The sequence below is a fragment of the Oncorhynchus clarkii genome, chromosome 20 (assembly GCF_045791955.1).
Source record: "Oncorhynchus clarkii lewisi isolate Uvic-CL-2024 chromosome 20, UVic_Ocla_1.0, whole genome shotgun sequence".
In the NCBI taxonomy this organism is placed as follows: domain Eukaryota; kingdom Metazoa; phylum Chordata; class Actinopteri; order Salmoniformes; family Salmonidae; genus Oncorhynchus; species Oncorhynchus clarkii.
The window spans coordinates 32,470,184-32,495,562 of NC_092166.1; the positions used below are offsets into that span (position 1 = coordinate 32,470,184).

Here is a 25,379-nt window from a genome sequence, read left to right on the forward strand (position 1 = left end):
GGTTGTTTTTACATAAGCTATTGCTATTCGTGTATCAATGACCACATCTTAAACACAAAACTGACTTTATTGATAACAAATACACGACAAAGTAATTCTGTACGAGCTCGACAAATATGTAAAAAATAAATTAACTGTGTTCATTGTGAACATGTTCAGGGATTTTGTATGCGTGTTTGGAGAGCTAAAAGCTGTAGCTAGAAATGAGTGTCATGGTACAGTATGTCAATCATCCATGAGTTAATTATTTGCCAGAGCTTCCCATTAGGATGAGCAGGTAGAGGAATATGTTTATGATGGACAGGATCAGGGCAGCAAATACATACTCCTCTGGATCCAGGGCATACTTCTGCCTGCCCATTGCCAGCTGGCAGTCAATCACCAGGAGGGAAAAGGTGTCGGAGGAAAGAAAGGGTTTAGGGTGCAATAGATGGGGGTATTCATTCTGGCTACAAGGCTGCATAAACAGAAAGGGCCTAATAAAAGGAGATATAACATTGAGTGAGTTCTGTGTCAGTGAGAAGAGCAGGGCTCCCAGAGATCCATAGACTATCTGCAGTACATGGGAGTGGTAGAAACAGCAGAAGAAGCTGAACATGAGAAGGTCCACTGCCAGCACCAGCAGGATGCCATTGCAAAACGTGAAGTCCACTTGAGTCTGCAGACCAAAGAGAGTAGAGTGATTCACTTTTATTTCTGAATTCCAAAGCGACCCTGGGCAATATGGTATTTGTTGTCCAATAAGCTTGGTCACCTGACCACAAACTGATGTGGTATGGTCGATTTGGAATTAAGCATAATACCATGTTTTTAGTGATTTGAAAAGACAGTCAGACCTGGGCTGAGAAGAAGATGATGACGATGGTGAAGGAGATGACCACTGTTGCTCCCATGGCGATGACTACAGCAGTGTTGTCGAATGAGGCCACAGTGCCGACCATGTAGGAAAGGCTGAGAGCGACCACTGACTAGAGGCAGTACACACACCATAACACTTCAAATACCACTCACTCAATCCCAAATCTCACGTTATCATTGTGTCACAGTGGTGATAGAATCAAAGCAAGATCAAAGACGGTTGTTCTCATTAGTCATGCAACTAAGTTCTAGGAGAATGTATTTGGCATTAAGTTCTAGGAGAATGTATTTGGCATTAACCAATAGGGAACTGTGAATACAGTAAGATACATTTATAACCATCACCGGTAACTTCACTTTTTAAATAATGTTTGTGAACACATCTAAAAAACAATTGTATAGTTTATAAGTGAACAGATAAATCTAGAGCTCAATTCAGTCTAACCCACACTTCAGTATTTACTTAGTGACTTTGCATGGGCCAGTTGGTCAGTCGCTGGTCTAGCTAGTTTTGATGGGGTTGTGTTTATGTGTTTGTGAGTGCGTGTGACCCACCAGAGTCCAGGGATGGCTACTGCTATATGAGCTGCAGCAGATGAGGCAGATGGCCACTGAAGCAAACAGGATGGAGGAGCTGAGGTAAATCAAATGTTATTTGTCACATGCTTCGTAAACAACTGGTGTGACAGTACAATGCTTACTTACACAGGTCCTTCCCAACAATGCAGAGAAGGAAAATGGATAAATAATATAAAAATTGTCCATATGTTGCTCTGCACCACTGCCCTCACCATACTGGAGAAAGTGTACAGAACAATGCTGAAGGTCACCAGCAACTGCAGGGTCACTATACTGAACACCAGGTAGAAAGACAGGGTTACCATTAGCCCCTTGGCAGGTATACTTGGGAGGATACCAAGAAACTTAGGGCTCCAAGACCAAATCTCTCTGACATATCAGTACAAACCTTTCTGATGTTGTCTCGTGATCAAAAGATGACACCAATAGGATGGCGTCTGTCACTCTCTGGTGGAGAGGATCCTTTGTGAGTGACAGAACAACAGTCTCATATTATTGGCCATGACAACACTGGAATATTGTAGTGACATTGCAGACTTTTCAGTGGTCATGTAACCCAACAAGTGAATTCAACGGACATACATTATTCCAGCAGAAATGTTCAATTTTGCATTAACATTTTATTGTAATTGGCAGTAATACGAGGAAAGACCTGAATAATCCACCAGCATGATAGATTCCCCTCTTTCCTTGCTATTGCAGGACGGGATAGATAGTTACCTGGCTCTCCCACATGGTTACACTCTCTAGGTGGGAGGGGTCCGAAGTCTACCCATGCCTGTAATGGGTACAGGACTGGGGGGTAGAGTAGGGCATACTGAGCCTCTGTGGATGTGGGGTAGTTCTGTGTAGCTATCATTCTGAGCGAGAGCGTAGTGTGAAGAGGAGTGGGTTGGAAGATACTGATGTTTGGAGGAAAATATAGAGGGCTTAGATGATATCAAAAGGCCTGTGAGAAAAGAGATGTGAGATACTAGCCTGGGGGATTCCACTGTCCACATGAGGAACCTGGAATTGAGTAAACCTTCATAAAGTAATGTAACAGTTACATGTCAGAACAATGCAACAACAACATCCTTGCATTTATGACCAATTCAGCATACCGTGTATGTTAATATCACCAAGGAATGTTTTGTATTAGTGTTCTCACTGACACATTGTTTTGTCTATAGATGTGTGTGAATGGAGATATTTCTCAGTAACTACAGTTCTCAATAACAGGAATCAGTAGGTCAAACCACTGGGATAAACTGAATTCAAAAACATAAATATCTTTCCTTAAAATATATATTTTTTCTCCATAAAATATAATTTGTATTACATTCTTTACACATTACAACTGGAAAACTGACCCCAAAAAGATTAAATCCATTATTTTACTATAGCATTCATACACAATTAGATCATATGTTTGTGTTGTCCAATTTATTTCATTATTTTGTCCAAACTGGCACATCATCCTCTACGAACTGGAGATTTTTGACAACCCCAAAATTATGTCATCTTAGTTCCGTCATTGAAGTAGTGGACCAATTGGGAGATGACTAACTGAGCACTTACCTTCTTTATACCTGGGTTTCACTTGTGCTGAACCTCAATTACCGCACTGCACTTCCTGTGTAGTGGAGCGATGATCTAGCGGCTAGCCTACACACAGACTGGCACTTTGCTGTTTGACTCAGACTGAGAAACTGGAACTTCTACCTTCACCTTTAGCAACTTGTGCCCGTTTGGGTTATTTCCAGAACTGAAATGTCACTGACAGTGATGGTGAACTAAGGCCTTGTTCACCCTGCAGGCCTTAATGCTCAAATCAATGTCGTTTTTCAAATCTATTTTGGACTGCTGACTGTCCAAACAGCAAGTTACAAGTGACCAAATAGAATTTGTGTGTATTCAGACAGCATTCATTTACTGACAAGCCTACGCTTGTTGTCATAATAACGATGAGTGTGTGCAGTGGGGTAGGCTGACTGGTGGTGGTGGTGCTCAGGGTTCCTATCAGAAGTAATGTAGCAAGCTAAGGTGACAACAATACATGCCATGGATGTTCCCCAGTTGCTTTGAATGCTCAAAATCATAGGGTAAGAACACAGTTAAAGCCTCAAAGGATAAGATGATCCAACTTTCAAAACGAGTCCTTTTTGGCTAGTCACAGCAGTCAACTAGCGAGCTTAGTCACAGCAGTCAACTAGCGAGCTTAGTCACAGCAGTCAACTAGCTAGTCAGTCACAGCAGTCAACTAGCGAGCTAGTCACAGCAGTCAACTAGCTAGTCAGTCACAGCAGTCAACTAGCTAGTCAGTCACAGCAGTCAACTAGCGAGTCAGTCACAGCAGTCAACTAGCGAGCTAGTCACAGCAGTCAACTAGCGAGCTAGTCACAGCAGTCAACTAGCGAGCTCACAGCAGTCAGCGAGCTAGTCACAGCAGTCAACTAGCTAGTCACAGCAGTCAGTCACAGCAGTCAACTAGCGAGCTAGTCACAGCAGTCAACTAGCGAGCTAGTCACAGCAGTCAACTAGCGAGCTAGTCACAGCAGTCAACTAGCGAGCTAGTCACAGCAGTCAACTAGCGAGCCAGTCACAGCAGTCAACTAGCGAGCCAGTCACAGCAGTCAACTAGCGAGCCAGTCACAGCAGTCACAGCAGTCAACTAGCGAGCTAGTCACAGCAGCGAGTCAGTCAAGCTCAGCTAGTCAGTCGAGCAACTAGCTAGTCAGTCACAGCAGTCACAGCAGTCAACTAGCGAGTCAGTCACAGCAGTCAACTAGCGAGCTAGTCACAGCAGTCAACTAGCGAGCTAGTCACAGCAGTCAACTAGCGAGCTAGTCACAGCAGTCAACTAGCGAGCTAGTCACAGCAGTCAACTAGCTAGTCAGTCACAGCAGTCAACTAGCGAGCTAGTCACAGCAGTCAACTAGCGAGCTAGTCACAGCAGTCAACTAGCTAGAGCACAGCAGTCAGCTCACAGCAGTCAACTAGCGAGCTAGTCACAGCAGTCAACTAGCTAGTCAGTCACAGCAGTCAACTAGCTAGTCAGTCACAGCAGTCAACTAGCTAGTCAGTCACAGCAGTCAACTAGCTAGTCAGTCACAGCAGTCAACTAGCTAGTCAGTCACAGCAGTCAACTAGCTAGTCAGTCACAGCAGTCAACTAGCTAGTCAGTCACAGCAGTCAACTAGCTAGCCAGTCACAGCAGTCAACTAGCTAGTCAGTCACAGCAGTCAACTAGCTAGTCAGTCACAGCAGTCAACTAGCTAGTCAGTCACAGCAGTCAACTAGCTAGTCAGTCACAAAACTGTAAAACATTGTTTTACCCTTTGTGTGGGCTTTACTGTTTTATACTTGGGATATCGCTTCTCACCAAGAACATTTTATTTTAATTTTTTTTATCACCAGAAGACGTCTTTAAAGGATTGAGTAACCAGTACCATATTTTTTAAATCCAATGAATGCAGGAAGGAATATATCATTTCACATGGTTGAATTTTTGTTTTTTTTAAAGGTATGCTAGTTTTCAATGCATGCTAGTCATTTACAGTAGATAACTGTGAATCTGTCACAGCAGTCAGCACTGCCTATTTGGCAAAGACCTTTAATAAACATGCCATAAAACAGTTATTAACAGTACTCAAACACCTAAACAAGGACAACAAAACAGGGCTCAAAAGCATATTTATTGTAAAAAATACATATAAAACCAACTTTGAGACATACAAAAGATTGGAGCTTAGAAACAGTCAAATGAACAGACAAAGACCAAGCCAGTTTGAATTGCAATACATATTTACACTTTAATAAATAAACGTAATTGTTCTATTATACCAAAGAGAAGGCAGATTGTCCATATCTTGGGATGCAGATATCGCTGTGGTGACAAACATTCTCATTGAATATATCAGCATAACCGTCACAAAGCTCAGCGTCTAGGAGGAACAGAACCCTGTGATTAAACGCCAAGAATGCAATACATAGAAAATATCATCCCTGGAGAATAGCTATGCTTTTGTATTTGTAAAAATTGAGGTATTGCACCACACAGTAAAAAGGGAGAATAGTAATGTAACATTTGGGGCTTCAGATTGTCCAGATTTTTACTGACAACCCCCCCCCTCAAAGTACACAACATAATTATTCATCATATTCACCACACAAAAAAAGTACATTTAGGGCTTATGATCAATTCCTCTTTTTCCACACACATCCCTTCCCACTGTTTCAGTTACACAGACATACATACTTTTGGCGTAATAGTTTCTTTTTTGAAGTGGAAAGAGTAACATGCACAGAGCTGCCAGGGCACGACACATCGTAGCACCTCAGCGAGTGCAGGATGTGGTGCAACAACTCCGGGAGATCATCCAATAGGAATGCTGAACAGGACTGATCTTCATGCTGGTCTACAGCTGTCCGCCTGTGCTTTGATAAACTCACTGTAGCGTCACCACTGATCCCCAGACTAGACTACACCATAGGAGCCTGGACAGACACAAACCTCTCACCAGGCAAAGGCAGCCAACGGTAGCTTGTTTAACACATATGGTAATAATACAATGTCTAAAAATCCTCTTATGGGGAAGGGTGGTGGCTTAATACAACAAATCCCCCCATCAGATGTTCATTGCCTCCAGCGATGGGAATCATGGGATAGGCGAGGCAGATGCCTCATGGCGTAATCATGCCCTAAAATACATCACCCCTCACATTGACATGAACACAGCCAGATGGCCAGACAAGTGCACAGGGCCTGGTCCAATATTCCGGACTACACCCCAGACAGAGCGAGAGGCAGGGGGACACACCACCACATGCCTTCAACACGACAGGACGGGTTGGTCTCACTGAGAGGAGGGCCAAGTCATCGTAGCAGTATGGTTTTTAATCACACTGCTTTAGGAACAAAGTAGCACTATGGTCGTTCCACCTTAGGAAAAAAGTAGCACTATGGAACGACCAGATTTTACCTGGTCGTACCTAACATCTGAATTGGGCCACACTTTCTTCAAACAATGATTTAGACATGAGGAATGGTCAAAAGCCAGGCACTGACCCCCCACACCAGTCCCAACCCAACAAGTATATACAGTGCCTTTGGAAAGTATTCAGACCCCTTGACTTTTTCCACATTTTGTTAGGTTACAGCCTTATTCTAAAATTGATTAAACATTTCCCCCCTCAATCTACACACAATACCCCATAACGACAAAGAAAACATTTTTTTTGTGGTTGACATTTGTTAATTTCTAACAAAAAACAGAAATATTCCACTTACACAAGTATTCAGACCATTTACTCAATACTTTGTTGAAGCACCTTTAGCAGTGATTACAGCCTCAAGTCTTCTTGGGTATGACACTACAAGCTTGGCACACCTGTATTTGGGAAGCTTCTCTCATTCTTCTCTGCAGATGATTTTCAGATCTCTCCAGAGATGGTCGATCGGGTTCAAGTCCAGGCTCTGGCTGGGCCACTCAAGGATATTCAGAGACTTGTCCAGAAACAACTCCTGTATTGTCTTGGCTATGTGCTTAGGGTCATTGTCCTGTTGGAAGGTGATCATCAATGATGATCAATGGAAACAGGATGCACCGGAGCTCAATTTCAAGTCTTATAGCAAAGGGTCTGAATACTTATGTAAGTTATCAGTTGACAAATTTTCTTTCGCAATTAAAAAAATAAATAATACTGTTTTCGCTATTTCATTAAAGGGTATTGTGTGTAGATTTATGAGGATTATTAAAAATGTAATCCATTTTAGAATAAGGCTGTAACCAAACAAAAACGTGGAAAAAGTCAAGGGGTCTGAATACTTTCCGAAGGCACTGTAGTATCAGTTCTCTGTGACAGACAAGTAGTGTCACGAACTCTTATCTGTTACTAACTACAGAAACTATTTCAGAACAATCTGAGATGGTGGGTGTCATGGCTTGCTGAAATGACATGTAACAACGCTAGGGTTAAAACAATCTCACCCAGAGGGTATAAGGGCACTAAGAACACACACACACACACCTCTCATTTACACAGCCAGTGAGAAGTCTGCAGTTCGCCTCTGCTGTCCAGAGTCGGGCGCTGTCATCCAGGACATTGACTGTCCCCATTCGTCCACACACACACACACTACTGTTGTTACTAAATTAGCAACTGTGGTTCAATCAAGCACACCATATCTAAGAAGAAAGTTCAGCCTTGGGGTAAAAAGTGCTCAGTATGGGCATAACACCAGTACTATGGCCTGGGAAATGCCAACCACCTACTGTAGCTGCGGTAAAAGGCTAACACAGTGGGTTCAGCACCAACCAACATCATCCGCTTTTAACTCTACAATCAACACACACCCACCATCCCTCTCCTGAAATGTATCATGGCGACAATAGAAAACCACCTACAATCACTACAGCAACCCCATCCACAAAATAAAGCCCTGCTTTCCAACATCGGGCTATAAAAAAACAATGCATTGCAATATTTAAGAATGAACAGTTAACATTTTCAGAGCTGGGTTGTTTTTTTTATGGACAGAAACATTTATTCACTGGAACGTGAATCTCTGCCCAATATTGTTTTGCTGCATCATAAAAGATGACCTATCCCATATGGAAAAGTCCACATTAGGGGAAGAGGAATGCATGGAACAACAGAAACACACATTTTCCTCGCCTCCTAGAGTTAAAAAGGACTTTCACGGGACTGTCAACCTGGTATGATAATATATCGATTTACCGTTTTTCTGGAGTGCAGCAGTTTATAGTTTGGGCTATGTTCACAGAGGGGAGGTGGCTGTCTATTCCAGCGGTAGTTATAGTGGTCTGAGTTGAGCTCAAACGGACTGAACCAGCTCAAATGGACTGAACCAGGTCAAATGGACTGAACCAGGTCAAATGGACTGAACCAGCTCAAATGGACTGAACCAGGTCAAATGGACTGAACCAGCTCAAATGGACTGAACCAGCTCAAATGGACTGAACCAGGTCGAAGAGAAAAAAAAGTGGTCTGCGGTCGCATCCTTGTGGGGCTGTGTCTGGGTCTGTAAAATTAGGAGGCTTGCCTCTGGTATTTTTCATTGACATCCTTGTGGGGCTGTGTCTGGGTCTGTAAAATTAGGAGGCTTGCCTCTGGTATTTTTCATTGACATCCTTGTGGGGCTGTGTCTGGGTCTGTAAAATTAGGAGGCTTGCCTCTGGTATTTTTCATTGACATCCTTGTGGGGCTGTGTCTGGGTCTGTAAAATTAGGAGGCTTGCCTCTGGTATTTTTCATTGACATCCTTGTGGGGCTGTGTCTGGGTCAAAATTAGTAAACATCCTTGTGGGGCTGTGTCTGGGTCAGTAAAATTAGGAGGCTTGCCTCTGGTATTTTCCATTGCCGTAATATATTTGCTGCAATTATAGAAACATTGCAGTCTCCTGTGGGGGAAAAAAAGTACATAAAATATTTATACTTTTCTCACACTTGTAACACTTGTAATGTAACCCTTCCTATTTCACATAATATTTTGTCCACACTAACGTCTACCCTGTTGGCTAGTGTGACATCATGGTGTTGGAATAAATGGAGTCATGAACACGTACGTACCCGAGTCAGGTGTGTCCCTGAGCAGGACATGTGACCCATGAGTCAATCAAAAGGGTGTTCGGGACAGCATGGCTTCACCTTGGACCAGGAGTCTATACAGCTGGACAGAGAAAGAGAGAGACAAAGACATGTAATGAGACATACAGAAATGGAATGGCTGTTTTCCCTTTTGATTATCACTTATTCTGGACCATGCAGAACATATGTATTACAGCAGTTTAAGTTACCTAATTCAATCCCATCTGCGGTCCCAGGGTGGGACTTACCTCGGACCATGGTGCAGGCAGCAGACTGACTCACTGTGAGACAGCCGGATTAGAAACACTTGTGGTTACTGTATTTCTTTCAAAAGGAGGTTCACACCTTAAAATACCTCTTAGTCAAACAGAGGTGAATGACTTGCGATAAGGTTAGGTCATTCTGGTAAAGAAAATAAGGTTATAGCCGTTCACTGCTTGACGCTCCCACAAGTGTTCTTAAAAAAAAATCAAATAAAAATGTGAAACGCTTACTTATGGGCCCTTTCCAACAATGCAGAGAGGAAAAATAGAAAAATAAAAAGAGGAATAAATGATACCGTGGCTATACATGGAGTATACAAAACATTAGGAACACCTTCCTAATATTGAGTTGCACCCCCCTCCCCCTTTTTGCCCTCAGAACAGCCTCAAGTCGTCTGACATGGACGCTAAAACGTGAATAAAGTGTTCCACAGGGATGCTGGCCCATGTACACACGGGAAACTGTTGAGCGTGAAAAACCCAGCAGCGTTGAAGTTCTTGACACTTAAAATATTTTGCGCCGTGCCCATTCACCCTCTGAATGACACACACACACACACACACACACAATCCACGTCTCAATTGTCCCAAGGCTTAAAAATCCTTCTTTAAGCTGTCTCCTGCCCTTCATATACACTGATTGAAGTGGATTTAACAAGTGACGTCAATAAGGGATCATAGTTTTCACCTGGATTCACCAGGTCAGTCTGTCATGTTCTTAATGTTTTGTATACTCCGTATATGCATGGGGTACTGTATACTGAATAAAAAACAAACGCAACATGTAAGGTGTTGGTGCCATGTTTCATGAGCTGAAATAAGAGATGCCAGAAATGTTCCATACGCACAAAAAGGTTATTTCTCTCATATTTTCTGCAATAATTAGTGAGCATTTCTCCTTTGCCAAGATAATCCATCCACCTGACAGGTGTGGCATATCAAGTGGCTGATTAAACAGCATGGGCAAAGTGACAGGAAACAGGATAGATAATTAGTAGTAGCAGCAGCATATGTGAAGATTTAAGAGTTAGAGCAAAGGGGGTCAATGCAGATAACCAAATAGCTACTCGGACTAACTATTTAGCAGACTTATGGCTTGGGGGTAGAAGCTGTTCAGGGTCCTGTTGGTTCCTGACTTGGTGCATCGGTACCACTTTCCGTGCAGTGGCAGAGAAAACTATCTATAACTTGGGTGGTTGGAGTATTTGATACATTTTAGGATCTTCCTCTGACACCGCCTGGTATAGACTGGATTGTAGGGAGCTCAGCCCCAGTGATGTACTGTGTCGTAAGTACTACCCTCTAGCGCTCTGTGGTCAGATGCCAAGCAGTTGCCACCAAGCAGAGATGCAGTCAGTCAAGATGCTATTAACTGTGCAGCTGTATAACCTTTTGATGATCTGAGGGCCCTTGACAAATCTTTTCAGCCTCTTCACAACTGTGCTGGTGTGGGTGGACCATGTTTAATTCCTTATGCTGGGCATACACTATACAACTTCTAAAATCTTAACTTGGCATGCTCACAGTTTCTGATTTCCTTGTCCCAAAATCTTTAATTCTGTCCATTCTCAACCCCAGGTCGTGGGTGCTCACATTACACGATAATTCCCTAGTTGATCCTGCCGACACGCAAACAGGGAGTTGCTTTATAAGTGTGCACATTATTATGTGCAGAAACATAAATACTTTTTTTCTTAAAAGAGACAGAAGTGAAGAATATAGACATGGACAACCAACATATGAACAACCAACATTTGACACTTCAGAACATTTTCTGGCACCACACTGCCAGATCATGACCTCTTCCCTATAGGCCGTCTCATCATCGTTGGTGATCAGGCCTACCACAGTCTTGTCGTCAACAAACTTAATGAGGGTGTTGGAGTCGTGTGTGGCCATGCAGTCATGGGTGAACAGGGAGTACAGGGGGGGGGGGGAAATAAGCATGCACCCTGAGGTGCCCCCGTATTGAGAGTCAGCGTGGCGGATGTGTTGTTGCCTACCCCCTACCCATCACCTGGGGGCAGCGCACCAGGAAGTCCAGGATCCAGTTGCAGAGGGAAGTGTTCAGTCCCAGGGTCCTGAGCTTAGTGATGAGCTTGGAGGGTACTATGGTGTTGAACGCTGAGCAGTAGTCAATGAACAACGTTCTCAATTCTTAAATTATTGACTTGTGGGAGAAAAACATTACAAGATTTATTTTCGCAGTAAGCAGTGACAAAATAACCATGTAATTTCACATAGAACGGAAGGCATATTACTAAATGAGAGTTCCAAAGAATGCAACTCATGATTGCATCACAACTCTTTGCACAGATCTGTGCTTTGTTCCCCCTTTGCCTCCTGGGCCACATGTACAGTGCTTTCAGAAACTATTCACCACTCCTTGACTTTTTCCACATTTTGAGATTTTGTGTCACTGGCCTATACACAATAACCCATAATGTCAAAGTGGAATTATGTTTTTAGAAATGTTTTCAAATTATTTAAAAATGAAAAGCTGAAATGTCTTCAGTCAATAAGTATTCAACCCCTTTGTTATGGTGAGCCTAAATAAGTTCAGGAGTATACATTTGCTTAACAAGTCACAGAATAAGTTGCATGGACTCACTGTGCAATAAGTGTTTAACATGATTTTTGAATGACTACCTCATCTCTGTACCCCAAACATACAGGTAACTGTAAGGTCCCTCACTCAAGCAGTGAATTTCAAACATGTTCAACCACAAAGACCAGGGGCGCCTATTGGTAAATGGCAACAACAAAAAAAAACAGACGTTGAATACCCCTTTGAGCATGGTGAAGTTATTATTTACACTTTGGATGGTGTATCAATACACCCACAAAGATACAGGCGTCCTTCCTAACTCAGTTGCTGGAGAGGAAGGAAACCGCTCAGGGGATTTCACCATGAGGCCAATGGTGACTATAAAACAATTACAGAGTTTAATGGCTGTGATAGGAGAAAACTGATAATGGATCAACAATACTAACCTAAATGACAAAAAAAAGGAAATCTGTACAGATTCAAACAATGTTTCTAATAAGGCACTAAAGTAATACTGCAAAAAAGGTAGCAAAGAAATGTACCTTTTGTCCTGAATACAAAGCGTTATGTTTGGGACAAATCCAACACGTCACTGAGTACTTCATATTTTTAAGCATAGTAGTGGCTGCATCATGTTATGAGTATGCTCGTCATCGGCAAGGACTAGGGAGCTTTTTTTTTAGGACAATGAGAAACGGAATAGAGCTAAGCGCGGGCAAAATCCTAGAGGAAAACCTGGTTCAGTCTGCTTTCCAACAGACAAATTTACATTTCAGCAGGACAAAAAACACAAGGCCAAATATACACTGGAGTAAGCTTATCACTGAATGTTCATGAGTGGCCTAGTTACAGTTTTCACTTAAATAGGCTTGCAAATCTATGGCAAGACATGAAAATGGCTGTCTAGCAATGATCAACAACCAACTTGACAGAGCTTGAAGATTAAAAAAAATAATAATAATAATACATGTGCAAATGTTGCACAATCCAGGTGTGCAAAGCTCTTAAGAGACTTACCCAGAAAGACTCACAGCTGTAAATTGCTGCCAAAAGTTATTCTAACATGTATTGACTCAGGGGTGGAGATAACTGAGATTTATTTTATTTTATATACATTGGCAAAAATGACTAACAACATGTTTTCACTTTGTCATTATGGTGTATTGTGGTCGACTGATTCAAAAATAAGATATATGTAATCCATTTTGAATTCACACTAACAAAACAAAATGTGAAATAAGTCAAGGGGTATGGATATTTTCTTAAGGCACTAAATCCACAGTAGGTGTGCACTAAATCCACAGTAGGTGTGTATTAAATCCTCAGTAGGCACGTTCACACTGCACCTCAGCCCGGGGCTAAAGAGTTTATCGTAGTCCAAAACATGTACTCGTACCTAGAATATTGTACCATAGGCTTTCATACTTTTTGAATGTCAGAGCAGCTCAAGCAATTTCTCAAATTTCTGTCAACACATTCAAATTAATAGAGGACGCGTACCGGAGACGACTTTCGCCTCTCAGGACTAGCCTCCTAAACTCTGCCCGTATGAAAAAATATTGCAGTCAGAGTGCAGTATAACTGCATTACGCTGCAAATACCACATCCAAGAGAAGAAAAAAAAATGTAATTTTGCAGTGTGACTGCAGCTATTTTTTGCAATACTGCGTCCAAAATACCACAATCAGCTGCAGTTACTGCACTTTTACTGCAGTTTCAAAACTGCAATATTTTCTTGTAAAGATGGGCTAAGGGAGATTTTAGCCGGGGGCTGGCACCAACACCATAGCCCAGAGCTAGCTGGCCCTGCTCTGGCTTTACGGAGAAACATGGTGCCAAAATAGCCAGCGTGAAACAGGGTCAAGAACAATGCATAGAATCTTCACTGTCCAATCACAAAAGCTGCACTTTCACTTACTTTGCATATGCTTGTGATTCGTTCTGCACGCAATTTTGACAATTACATTTATACTATGGTTCACAAGACTGTCTGATTCGCGCCTGTCTCAGTGGACTAATCCATTGCGGAGGCCACGGGGATGGCACAGTCCATCACTAAGACATGTGATACTGAAATTGTATATGGTTATATTATGGAAAAATAACGGTGCAACACTAAGATTTAATATTTTATAACAAATGCGCTTTCTCCCGCATTGGATAAGTTTGCTGTTCGTGGTTCTGAAACAATATTCAGTGTGCAGTAGAATTGGCGCCTTCCCCTATGTTGCTATGTGCAAAATAGCAAAGTTAACCAGCATATTGGGATTGAGAACAATGCGGTGGAGGCAGCAGCAGAGACAAGGAAAAAGTCCTTGCCTTAGCTTAATTGAATATTGAGGAGACAGGAAACCACAACTTAATTAGGTTTATAATCAATAGCCTAACTGCTAAATGTGCTTGACTTTATAAATCATCCATATATATCTACAGAAATAAGACAGATATTGCTTCTGTTGCCTGTTTGTTTAATACCCTACTGATTCTGTGAGCACCAAGCCTCATGCTTGGTAGGCAGTCATTGCAAATTAGGATTGGTTCTTAACTGACTTGCCTAGTTAAATAAAGGTTCCAAAAAATAAATGCAACGGCAAAATTTTGGAAAAAGCAATTTCACAGATTCGGTTGCTTAATCATTTTATTTTGATAAAACAGACTGGTATTACTTATAAATGTATTGTTTACACTGTTCCAAACAGGCAGAACAATAATATTGTAATCTAACAGCACCTGTTTGTTACACATATGCACGCAGCACTCGCTCCTATACCCTCCTTTTTCTTGATCTCCTTATTGTTATTATTACAATTATTATGATTACCATTATAGTAATAAGTAGTCGTTATCATTGGTAGGCTTTGTATAGTAGCCTTGTATAACCACCATCGAGCTGTAGGCCTAAGAGAGGGTACTGTTTGATCTTAAAACCACAACTTACTTAAACCTACATTTCAATATACAGGCTACTGTATCAATCAATCATTCATTCGTCCATGCCATCACACAGCATACAAGACATTCATGCTTTGAAATGCAAATCAAGCATTTTAGTTTTAAAATGAAACAAAGGGCGCTATGAATAATTAGCCTAAATGATACATAAACTGCAATTCACGAACGCATGCAATTGTTTTTAGGTCTGCTGTAATAAAGGCTTTATAGATATTTTTCCCCCGTTAGAAAAGACACTTGTTTATTTTGTTGTTTACACGGTTTCAAATGGTCCGAAAAAATACACACAATACTCACAAACAATACTCACAATACTCATGCTCCTATACCTTCCTTTTTCAAATGCCAAATGTCTTCCACAGACCTGACTTCCTCTTTCCCTCCTGAGCAACCAGTAACCATTTGCCTGTTTCCGAGTTTCTTTTTCACTTCCTCCACATACATTTTGCTGCCATGTGTTACTGTGTTTAGAGTTTGCTATAACAAATGTATTGTTGTAATTATGATAGCCTATAGGTCAAGCCCTATTGGTCACATGCATGCGATGCTTACATGTTTCACGTAAAGAGAGCAAGGGTTGAGGGAATGTTTTTCCAAATTAAGGATTTTGGTAACAAAACTTTTCAGTCAGAAACAAGTAAAAAAACGAAATGGCTGAAATGTTGCAGCTTCAGCACGGACAGCGCAATAAACACTTGCTCTGCTGTGGTTCCTTTTCGCTGCAGTAGACCCTTCTCCTTTCTTCCTGTGCCAATCTAATTAGCCTAAACCTACTGTCAAGTTACCAGGAGGCTGCATGACGGTGAATTTGCAAAGTCTACTCAGACTGGTCTGTGCTCTTGGTTATAACAGGCGAAGAAACAATGTATCAACATTGCTCTCTGCTCGAATGTAACAAATGTACAACTCTGACAGAACACTCATCAGTGTCTGGGTCTGCATCCCGCTCGCCATCAGGGCAAACTTCGATTTGAAAAAAACTGATGGAATAGACACGAGTGAAGAGAAGGTGAGAAGCAGGTGAGTGAGGGCTGGTAGGGTCTCTGGGATGCGGCTGGCATGAAAGTATAGTGGATATTATTGGACCTGCACATACAAGAGGCAAGTGACTGGTGCATAAATGTATAAACAAAACTGACTTCATAAACATTTCATCACAGGCGCAAGCAGAATATTTAGATTGATACTACCGACTTTTTCACCCCTACCATATGAAAACGGTACTACGGTATTCTAAAAATGTTGGTATCATGATAGGTTTTGGTACGATGATATTACCATAGTACAGATATACCGTGCAACACTAATGTCCGGCCTATTGGGCCAAAATCAATGATAGATAATAGAACGAAAATGAACTAAACTTTTAAGAGATCAGATTTTTGGTTTGTTTATTTTGCTAAAAGGACATACTTTGCCAGCTACCCACCTCGTTCCTTTCTGCTAGCATGTGCACGTTTGTTCACCCAACCTAGAATACCTCAATCAAATGTCAACCGCATTACCGCCCGAGAGAATTGTCTTCGGTCATCGTCACAGCCGTATATATTCCCCCTCAAGCCGATACCGCGAAGGCTCTCAGGGAACTACACCGCATATCCCGAGGCAGCATTTATTGTAGCTGGGTACTTTAATAAAGCAAATCTGAGGAAAACTCTACCGAAGTTAACACATTGCCTGCAGTACTCAAGCTTCAAAAACTCTCAACCATTGTTACACTCCCTTCCGGAATGGCTACAAGGCCCTCCCCCACCCTCCCTTTGGCAAATCAGATCACAACTCCATTCTGCACCTCCTTCCTATAGGTAGAAACGCAAACAGGAAGTACCGTGCTAAGGTCTACTCAACGCTGGTCTGACCAATCAGAATCAAATCAAATCAAATTTATTTATATAGCCCTTCGTACATCAGCTGATATCTCAAAGTGCTGTACAGAAACCCAGCCTAAAACCCCAAACAGCAAGCAATGCAGGTGTAGAAGCACGGAATCCATGCTTCAAGATTGTCTTGATTACGCGGACTGGGGTATGTTACGGGTTGCCTCTGAGAATAACATTGACACATACCCTGACATGGTGAAGTGTATAGGGGATGCTGTTCGCACTGTGATGATTAAAACCTATCCAAACCCAAAAACGTGGATAAAACTAAAAGCACGAACCACTGCATTTAACCACAGCAAGGTGACTGGGAATATGGTCGAATAGAAACAGTCCAATTATGTAAGGCAATCAAAAAGGCAAAACGTCAGTACAGAAACAAAATGGAGTCACAATTCAGCGGCTCAGACACGAGATGCATGTGGCAGGGACTCCAGACAATCACGGATTATAAAGGGAAAACCAGCCACGTCGCTGATACCGACGTCTTGCTCCTGGACAGCTAAACATGTTCTTCGACCACTTTGAGGATAACGCCGTGCCGCAAACACGGGCCGCTTCCCAAGGACTGAGCTCTCGTTCTCCCTGGCCAACACGAGTAAGACATTTAAGCATGTTAACCATCGCAAGGCTGCTGGCCCAGAATGCATTCCTAGCCACGTCCTCAGAGCATGTGCAGACCAGCTGGCTGGAGTGTTCACGGACATATTCAATATCTTCCTATCCCAGTCTGCTGTCCCCACTTGCTTCAAAATGTCCAGCTTTGTTCCTGCACCCAAGAAAGCGAAGGTAACTGAACAAAATCACTATCGCCCCGTAGCACTCACTTCTGCCATCATGAAGTGTTCTGAGGGGCAAGTAAAAAAAAAAAATTATTCGCTCGGCTGAATGATCTGAATCTAGGATTACAGGGACCCTCCGCAACTATATTCAATGTGCGGGACAAAACTGAGGCTATGATTAAGAAGTTGGAGCTCTCCTCTGTCTGCATTATCAAGTACAATATACAGGTCTTCTTGATTTTTTTGTGTGCAAATGAACTCAAGCTTACGGACAATGGCAAACCATCGAATCCCCAAGCTGACATGGTAAAAATCTGTCGTTCTGCCCCTGAACAAGGCAGTTAAACCCACTGTTTCCCGGTAGACCATCGTTGCAAATAAGATTTTTTTCTTACATGACTTTCCTAGTTAAATAAAGGTTTAAAAAATGTAAAATGTGATATAGCGAAGCACCCCGAGTGAGTTGTGTGAGCAATTACGCGGGTACTTTCCCGAAATGGATGACACAAAACTGGATTAGTTATCCCTTTCATGCCCTGCCTCCAGTCCACGTACAGATATCTGAACAAGAGACTCATCGAAATTGCAACAAGCGGTTCTGTGAAAATGTCATTTAAATCAGATGCCACTGCCAGATTTCTGGATTGGGCTGCGCTCAGAGCTTTGTCTATTTCAACAGTATATCTTTGCTGAATATTAAAATACATTTCAGATCATGAACGAAAATAAATAGATTTGGCAAATTTGCCTTGGCAAATCACGCTGTTAAGACACTGATGCCCTTTGCAACCACGTACCTATGTGAGAGTGGATTTTCGGCCCTCACTAGTATGAAAACTAAATACAGGCAAACTGTGTGTGGAAAATGATTTAAGACAGACTCTCTCCAATACAACCCAACATTGCAGAGTTATGTGAATCCTTTCAAGCACACCCTTCTCATTAACCCGTGGTGAGTTATTCACAATTTTCGATTAAAAAAAATAAGGTTTTATGTGTAGAATGGTTAAATAAAGAGCACAATTATTGATTATTAATAAGAGCTCTGTCACTTCCCACGAGCCTGGTTGTGACAAAACAATTTATTGTATGTGGCAGGCTTACAATGATGGCAAAAAACAACATTTCAGAGTGCGCTGACTGACCCTGGTTGATAGAGAGGGGGTACGCAGCTGGAGGTTGAATGTTTGAAGGGGTACAGGACTATAAAAAGTTTGGGAACTACTGATAAGGAAATCAGTCAATTTAAATAAATACATTAGGCCTTAATATGGCTATAGCAAAAGACGTGGAGCCTAAAAATGCATGCTGGGCCGGGCATGTCATGAACTGGTGAAGTGAGCACAACTGGAGAGGATGTGTTAATAAGGGCCTTATTGCTTATATCATTGGTCAAATGGCTGAGATGGGCACAAGCACCGTCCATGACAAACTGTTCACACCCTTCTTGTTGGCGAAGAGAACATTTTGCAGGTTTACGAGCTTATTTCCTGCTATTCTACAACTTTTTGCCATGTCTTGTGTGTTCATGTGATATCTGAGTGACTCAAACAACAACAAAATCAATGGCCTAAAAAAAACCTAGCTAAATAACATTAGCTGAAATGAGCTAGTTGATCTAGACATTTCTGCCAAGTTATGAATAGCTCTTTCTTAGGTCTGCAATTACAAGAGGAAAAGTGCCGATCCGAAAATTGCACCTTGTGCATTGTAATATTACAACTTTCAAGAGTAAGCCTGACTGAGCTCCTTAAAAAATATAGATATTTAAGTTTAGGAACCACTGGCCCAGGGCTTTGAGAAGTGTGAGTCCTTAGCCCTGAGCTCGAGCTTAGCCCATGTTAACAAAGGCTTGGTGAACAGGATAAGCTAGCCCAGGGTCAGCCATAGCCTGGGGCTAAGATAGCCAGAGGTCGAGGTTAAAAACAATGCGTGTGAAAAGGCCTAGTGCTATTACCCCTTGTGGTAGACACATAGGCAGGCCAGCCGGGCAATGGTCTCTCCTTGCTGCAGCTCCTCCAGACAGATGGAGCACTCACCGCTGTCCTTACTGAGCACGTCCGCTGAGAACACAACACATACATCACAGTTAGACGTTAAAGTATCCTCACAAACCCAGGGGGCAGGGAAGGGGCTTTTAACATACATACTTTCAACACACATTATGCCTGAACTTTCATATATGCTACTGTTTGTGTAATAGACTGTAAATATTATTATTTGGTGGGTGCTTACATTTGTCCTATTTCAAACATGTACAAGTGTGTATTAATGTGTGTGATTTGGAAATGTGTTTTTTCCATATCCCTCTGAGAACGGGGTCACGGCCAGGGTCTGCCATTCAAAGGTAACCCTGGAGCAAATATGATTAAGTGCCTTGCTCAAGAGCACAGACAGATTTTTCACCTTGTCGGCTCGGAGATTTGAACTAGCAACATTACGGTTACTGGCTCAACGCTCTAACCGCTAGGCTACCTGCCACCACTATAACACCACTGTTTACCATACAATGTCAACCCTTTCTCTGGGTGAATGTAAAGAGCCTCTTTTGTTTGTAACAAATGAAACAGGCCTCTGCTCTGAGTTTTTTGGTGCACTCATACTCACTGTTGTAAGGGAGAGATGGAGATGTGAGGCAGCTCAACAGGTGATTCTCAATCTTGCCCCCCGAGAAAGGCTTGGAGCAGAACGGACAGCGGATATCTGGGGATGAGATGGCAAAAAACATGCACATGATTAACAACGAAACATTAGACAAACAAAGGCGGGGAGAAGATCAAATCAACTTGTCAATCATGGGTCTTTAGTAGATGTTGACATTTGTGTGATCCGAGTACCATCCTGACAATGATGAAGTCAGGTCAACTCAACTCATGATTAGTTTTCCAGTCATCATCATTCCACCAGAACAACATGCATAACTAGAGGAGTCCAGCCTCAGGGGTGGGACGACATGGGGAAAGAGTGTGCCCAGTTGGCTTCCATATCCCCTCCCTCCCTGGCCCTGCTGTCAGCTGTGCCCATGTGATTACTTTGACCCATTTCCTAGACTTGCTTGGGGGCTGGATTAATGGCGCGTGGGAAAATAAATCCAAAGCTTGGTTTGGGTAGGGGTCTCACTGACATACAACCACTTCTGTCCATCTGTCTGATTAATAATGTAGGCCTACACTGAGATTCTTCCTTGTCAGTCAGGACCTGGCCATATGTGAAAGCTTCTTTAAAAAAAATAGCTGTGGATTGTTTTGTAGGCCTATGACTATAAGGAAAGCTTTTTTTTTTTTTTTTTATAAATTCCCCATTACATGCCACCAGTAGTACATGTACAGTTAATCCCTGTAATTTGGTTACATCAATTTCTGTTCCTGCATGTATAAATTACAGTCATTTACCAATCTCATTCTCAGAGTGGAAATGTTGTTTGTAGAGTTCACAACCTGCTACACAACCTGAAGCAAGTTTTGGTTGATTTCATAACCATAATTGACGAGTTGTCAATTTTTTTCATTGTCTTTTGTTTGGAGTGGTCCATGTGAGCAATGAGCATGTGTCTAGTTTCTCTGTCCTGTTAATGTTGAGGGAGTGTGGGCGCCTGAGGAAAGTGGGAAAGTCAAAGCATTTTTTACATCCATTGCGAACGACAATATAAAGCTATTAATACTATGGTTCTTCACTGGAGGTTATTTGAAAAATGTTTCCAACAATCTGCCCCTCGATAATCACCAAGCCTCAGTGTTTAAGAGCAAAATGTAATGTGATGATCTCATACAGCGCAATTGGAAAGTATTCAGACCACTTGACTTTTTCCACATTTTGTTACGTTACAGCCTTGTTCTAAAATTGATTAAATAGTTTTTTCCCCTCTCAACAATCTACACAATACCCCATAATGACAAAGCAAAAAAAAGTTTAGTAAATGTCTTAAAAATAAAAAACTGAAATACCTTATTTACATAAGTATTCAGGCCATTTGCTATGAGACTCGATATTGAGCTCAGGTGCATACTGTTTCCATTGATCATCCTTGAAAATGTTTCTACCACTTGATTGGAGTCCATCTGTGGTAAATTCCAAATAATGTCCAATGACTTGAAAGAAACACCTGTCTATATAAGGTCCCACAGTTGACAGTGCATGTCAGAGCAAAGACCAAGCCATGAGGTCGAAGAAATTGTCCGTAGAGTTCCGAGACAGGATTGTGTTGAGTCCCAGATCTAGGGAAGGTTACCAAAAAATGTCTGCATCATTGAAGGTCTCCAAGAACAGTGGCCCCCATCATTCTTAAAAGGAAGAAGTTTAGAACCAACAAGACTCCTACAGCTGGCCGCCTGGCCAAACTGAGAAATCGGGGAGAAGGGCCTTGATCAAGGAGGTGACCATGAACCAGATGATCACTCTGACAGAGCTCCAGAGTTCCTCTGTGGAGATGGGAGAACCTCCCAGAAGGACAACCATTTATTTTTTTCTTTATTTTTTTACCCCTTTTTCTCCCCAATTTCGTGGTATCCAATTGTTGTAGTAGCTACTATCTTGTCTCATCGCTACAACTCCCATACAGGCTCGGGAGAGACGAAGGTTGAAAGTCATGCGTCCTCCGATACACAACCTAACCAGCCGCACTGCTTCTTAACACAGCGCGCATCTAACCCGGAAGCCAGCCGCACCAATGTGTCGGAGGCTACACCGTGCACCTGGCAACCTTGGTTAGCGCGCACTGCGCCTGGCCCGCCACAGGAGTCGCTGGTGCGCGATGAGACAAGGACATCCCTACCGACCAAGCCCTCCCTAACCCGGACGACGCTAGGCCAATTGTGCGTCGCCCCACGGACCTCCCGGTCGCGGCCGGTTACGACAGAGCCTGGGCGCAAACCCAGGGACTCTGATGGCACAGCTGGCGCTGCAGTACAGCGCCCTTAACCACTGCGCCACCCGGGAGGAGGACAACCATTTCTGCAGCACTCCACCAATTTATGGTAGAGTGGCCAGACGGAAGCCATTCCTCAGCAAAAGGCCCATGATAGCGACATTTTGGCAAACTCCAAGCGGGCTAAAGGACTCACAGACCATGAGAAACAAGATTCTCTGGTCTGATGAATCAAGATTGAACTCTTTGGCCTGAATGCCAAGCGTCACGTCTGGAGGAAACCTGGTACCTTCCCTACGGTGAAGCATGGTGGTGGCAGCATCATGCTGTGGGGATGTTTTTCAGAGGCAGGGAGACTAGTCAGGATTGAGGGAAAGATGAACGGAGAAAAGTACAGAGAGATTCTTGATAGGAACCTACTCCAGTGCGCTCAGGACCTCAGACTGGGGCGAATGTTCACCTTCCAACAGGACAACGACCCTAAGCAAACAGCCAAGACAACGCAGGAGTGGCTTCAGAACTAGTCTCTGAATGCCCTTGAGTGGCCCAGCCAGAGCCCGGACTTGAACCCAATCGAACACCGCTGGAGAGACCTGAAAATAGCTGTGCATCCAACCTGACAGAGCTTGAGAGGAACTTGAGAGGAACTGCAGAGAGGAATGCAAGAAACTCGCCAAATACAGGCGTGCCAAGCTTATAGCGTTAGGGTCTGAATACTTATGGAAATGTGCTATTGTTTTTTTTTAAATATATTTTTTTACATTTGCAAAAATGTCAACCTGTTTTTGCTTGGTCAAACATTGAGTCACCATCAGTCGATTCTTGTAAAAATGGCAATTCTGAAAATGTTTGTCCTGTACAACAGTGGTCCTTCTGCAGGGTGCTGAAATTCATACTTCTAATAAAAACTATTAGCAAACTTTTACTGGGACGTCACTAGCATAAACTATAACATTAACCCCTGCCCAAACCTTAAGCATAACCCTTACCATAACCATTTAAAATGTCAACTTCCATTACGTAGGGGCATCCCAAGCATCCCATCCTCTGTCTCTAACTACAGAAAACATTTCAGCACAATCTGAGATGGTGGGAGTCAATTCCCTTTCTTGTGCTTTTTGAGATGGAACGACGCAGCAGCCTGATTATCACAATTTAATACAATGGGTTCAGCTGTAAGTCAAGTAGCCTGTATGCACGAGAGAAAATCACCCCTCCAATAATGCCGTTTCAGTAGTAAGTCTGACCAATTTGTGTCACGTCTCACATATTAACAGATGTTTGCGCCCAAGCCAATTAACGTTGCTACCTAGGGTACATTTGTGTTTTTGTTCACACTGACTGACTGTCTAAATGATGCCGTGTACAGGATTTAAATCTGCCAAAAGTGAATAGCAACTGCAACTTATTAAAGCAATACATAAACACAAAAAGGGTTGTCACCATGTCGGTTGTTGACACGGTAGAGGCCAATCCAAGCCTCCGACGCCGGGCGTTGATTGATGCCTCTCATTCGTGCGGATCTTGCGCTGACGTTGCGCCAGTTAGAGTGTCGATTGCCGGGTAAACGTTCAGAGAAAGTGCGGTGAGACACGCGGCCTGTCTCCTCTCCAGGCAGAGGTTCCCCGTTGACAGCACCCTCGGGACTGCTATTGCCGTCTTCCTCACGCTTGCATTCGCTGTTGTCTTCCGCTGGTGATGACTGGCTGATGGATGGGTGGCTGTTGTGGTCGGCGGGGCTTCCAACGGCGCTCGCCTGTTGCCCTATGTCCGAATCGCTGCCCTCCTCCAATCGGCTACGGTTGGTCTCCGAATCGTCAAAACTCCCCGAAAAGTCTATTTTAAGACTGGCGGGCCTATTGCAGCGGGGTCGTCGATAGGAATCCCGCTTTATGCCATCTTTGACGAAAGCCGAAGACACTGGGTCCTCTTGTAAACGACTAGCTCTTGTCCCCATCTCTTTCGTTTTTTACCCACAAAACAGGAGATTTAGCTAAATGTCTATTTAAATTCTTACCACGATCTCTTAAATTATCTTCGTTCTATAAATAGAGTATTGTCAAACGGTCCTTTTCCTGTTTCTGAATCGTCTCTTCTCTCCACATTTAATTTTCTTTGACATCCCTCACGTCTGACTGCTTTTGGTTACCAGCGGAAGTGAATTCAGTTTCATCTTCTTCTTCTTTGGGTTTAATTGCGAACTACGCGCAAAAAGGTGTATCGTCGCCACCAACTGGATGGTTGTGAAGAAATTCACAAAATAAAAGTACATTCCATTATGGGAAAGATAACATTTTAATTAATCCACACAAACTACAAAATAATTTACAAAAATAAATAATATATATTCCCACTCCTTCAGACAATTCAAAACTTTAAATCCCCTGCTCAGGCTCTGGGGCCTGAGAGTGTGGCACTGCATGAGCCAATACTCCATATAGCTCCTCAGGTGTATTTTAATCCCAAAGGGGAACATCAATGATGTCAATCTATTTAAAAAAAAAATGTTCAATCACCATTGCTATAAAAGCCGATAACCATATGATTTATCATACGAACATCAACCACTCCAAAAATATTCTTTAGTATATCAATATCAACTTCTTCCGGCACTCCAGAAATTACTCTTTTGACATGTGCCCTGCTCCGTAGCTCAATGCACGACCCAGGATAATCATCAACTTGAGTGAGGCCCAACACACATTCCTTCTGATCAGCACAAACACAATAAATCAAAACATGCGCACTTCTCTTGATCTTCACCGATGGTACTTTACCCAAAGCTTTCATACCAAGGTAAAGACAGTTTCAAGTTGGATATTCAACTGATATTCACGCTTTCAAACCACTTGAGCCACAGACTCCAAATAAGTGTCATGATGTTGGAAAAATTGCACACATTGCACAGGTCTTATTTTCACGGTTTGGACATTAATTCGCTTTCCAAAGCTAATAAACACGTGAAAATTTTGTATTTTGCTGACCAACTGGCAGGTGTCTTCACTGACATTTTCAACATGTCCCTGACTGAGTCTGTAATACCAACATGTTTCAAGCAGAT

At 42.6% G+C, this 25,379-nt stretch overlaps 2 protein-coding genes across 3 annotated transcripts; both read right to left on the bottom strand.

Moving 5' to 3' along the window:
* Positions 1–244: 244 nt before the first annotated feature.
* Positions 245–1,742, bottom strand: LOC139377056 (protein lifeguard 1-like). The gene is made up of 5 exons (XM_071120107.1): positions 1,618–1,742; positions 1,410–1,501; positions 837–964; positions 516–658; positions 245–389 (listed from the first exon to the last, which is right to left on the bottom strand). The coding sequence occupies exons 1-5, from the start codon at positions 1,740–1,742 to the stop codon at positions 245–247; spliced, it is 633 nt and encodes a 210-aa protein (XP_070976208.1).
* A 3,347-nt stretch (positions 1,743–5,089) lies between these two features.
* On the bottom strand, positions 5,090–24,477 carry LOC139376242 (E3 ubiquitin-protein ligase ZNRF1-like). Of its 2 annotated transcripts, none has more exons than XM_071118560.1 (5): positions 23,762–24,477; positions 20,062–20,157; positions 19,412–19,517; positions 9,012–9,111; positions 5,090–8,842 (listed from the first exon to the last, which is right to left on the bottom strand). In XM_071118560.1, exons 1-4 carry the CDS (start codon positions 24,273–24,275, stop codon positions 9,054–9,056), a joined length of 774 nt encoding a protein of 257 aa, XP_070974661.1. In that variant the 5' UTR covers positions 24,276–24,477; the 3' UTR covers positions 5,090–8,842; positions 9,012–9,053. The 2 variants fall into 2 exon arrangements, with proteins under 2 accessions (XP_070974661.1, XP_070974662.1); XM_071118561.1 differs by having other exon boundaries at positions 5,102–5,363; positions 23,762–24,471.
* Between the last annotated feature and the right edge of the window lie 902 nt (positions 24,478–25,379).

Bases quoted from the DNA above. Each gene is read 5' to 3' on its own strand.
- LOC139376242 (XM_071118560.1), bottom strand. From the start codon at position 24,275: ATGGGGACAAGAGCTAGTCGTTTACAAGAGGACCCAGTGTCTTCGGCT. The intron at 20,158-23,761 runs GTGACAACCCTT...TCTCATCCCCAG, and splicing joins CCGTGTCAACAACCGACATG to ATATCCGCTGTCCGTTCTGC. The intron at 19,518-20,061 runs GTGAGTATGAGT...TTGTGTTCTCAG, and splicing joins TCCATCTCTCCCTTACAACA to CGGACGTGCTCAGTAAGGAC.
- LOC139377056 (XM_071120107.1), bottom strand. From the start codon at position 1,742: ATGGTAACCCTGTCTTTCTACCTGGTGTTCAGTATAGTGACCCTGCAG. The intron at 965-1,409 runs GTCACACGCACT...GCCTCTAGTCAG, and splicing joins CCATCCCTGGACTCTGGTGG to TGGTCGCTCTCAGCCTTTCC. The intron at 659-836 runs GTCTGACTGTCT...TTTGGTCTGCAG, and splicing joins TCATCTTCTTCTCAGCCCAG to ACTCAAGTGGACTTCACGTT.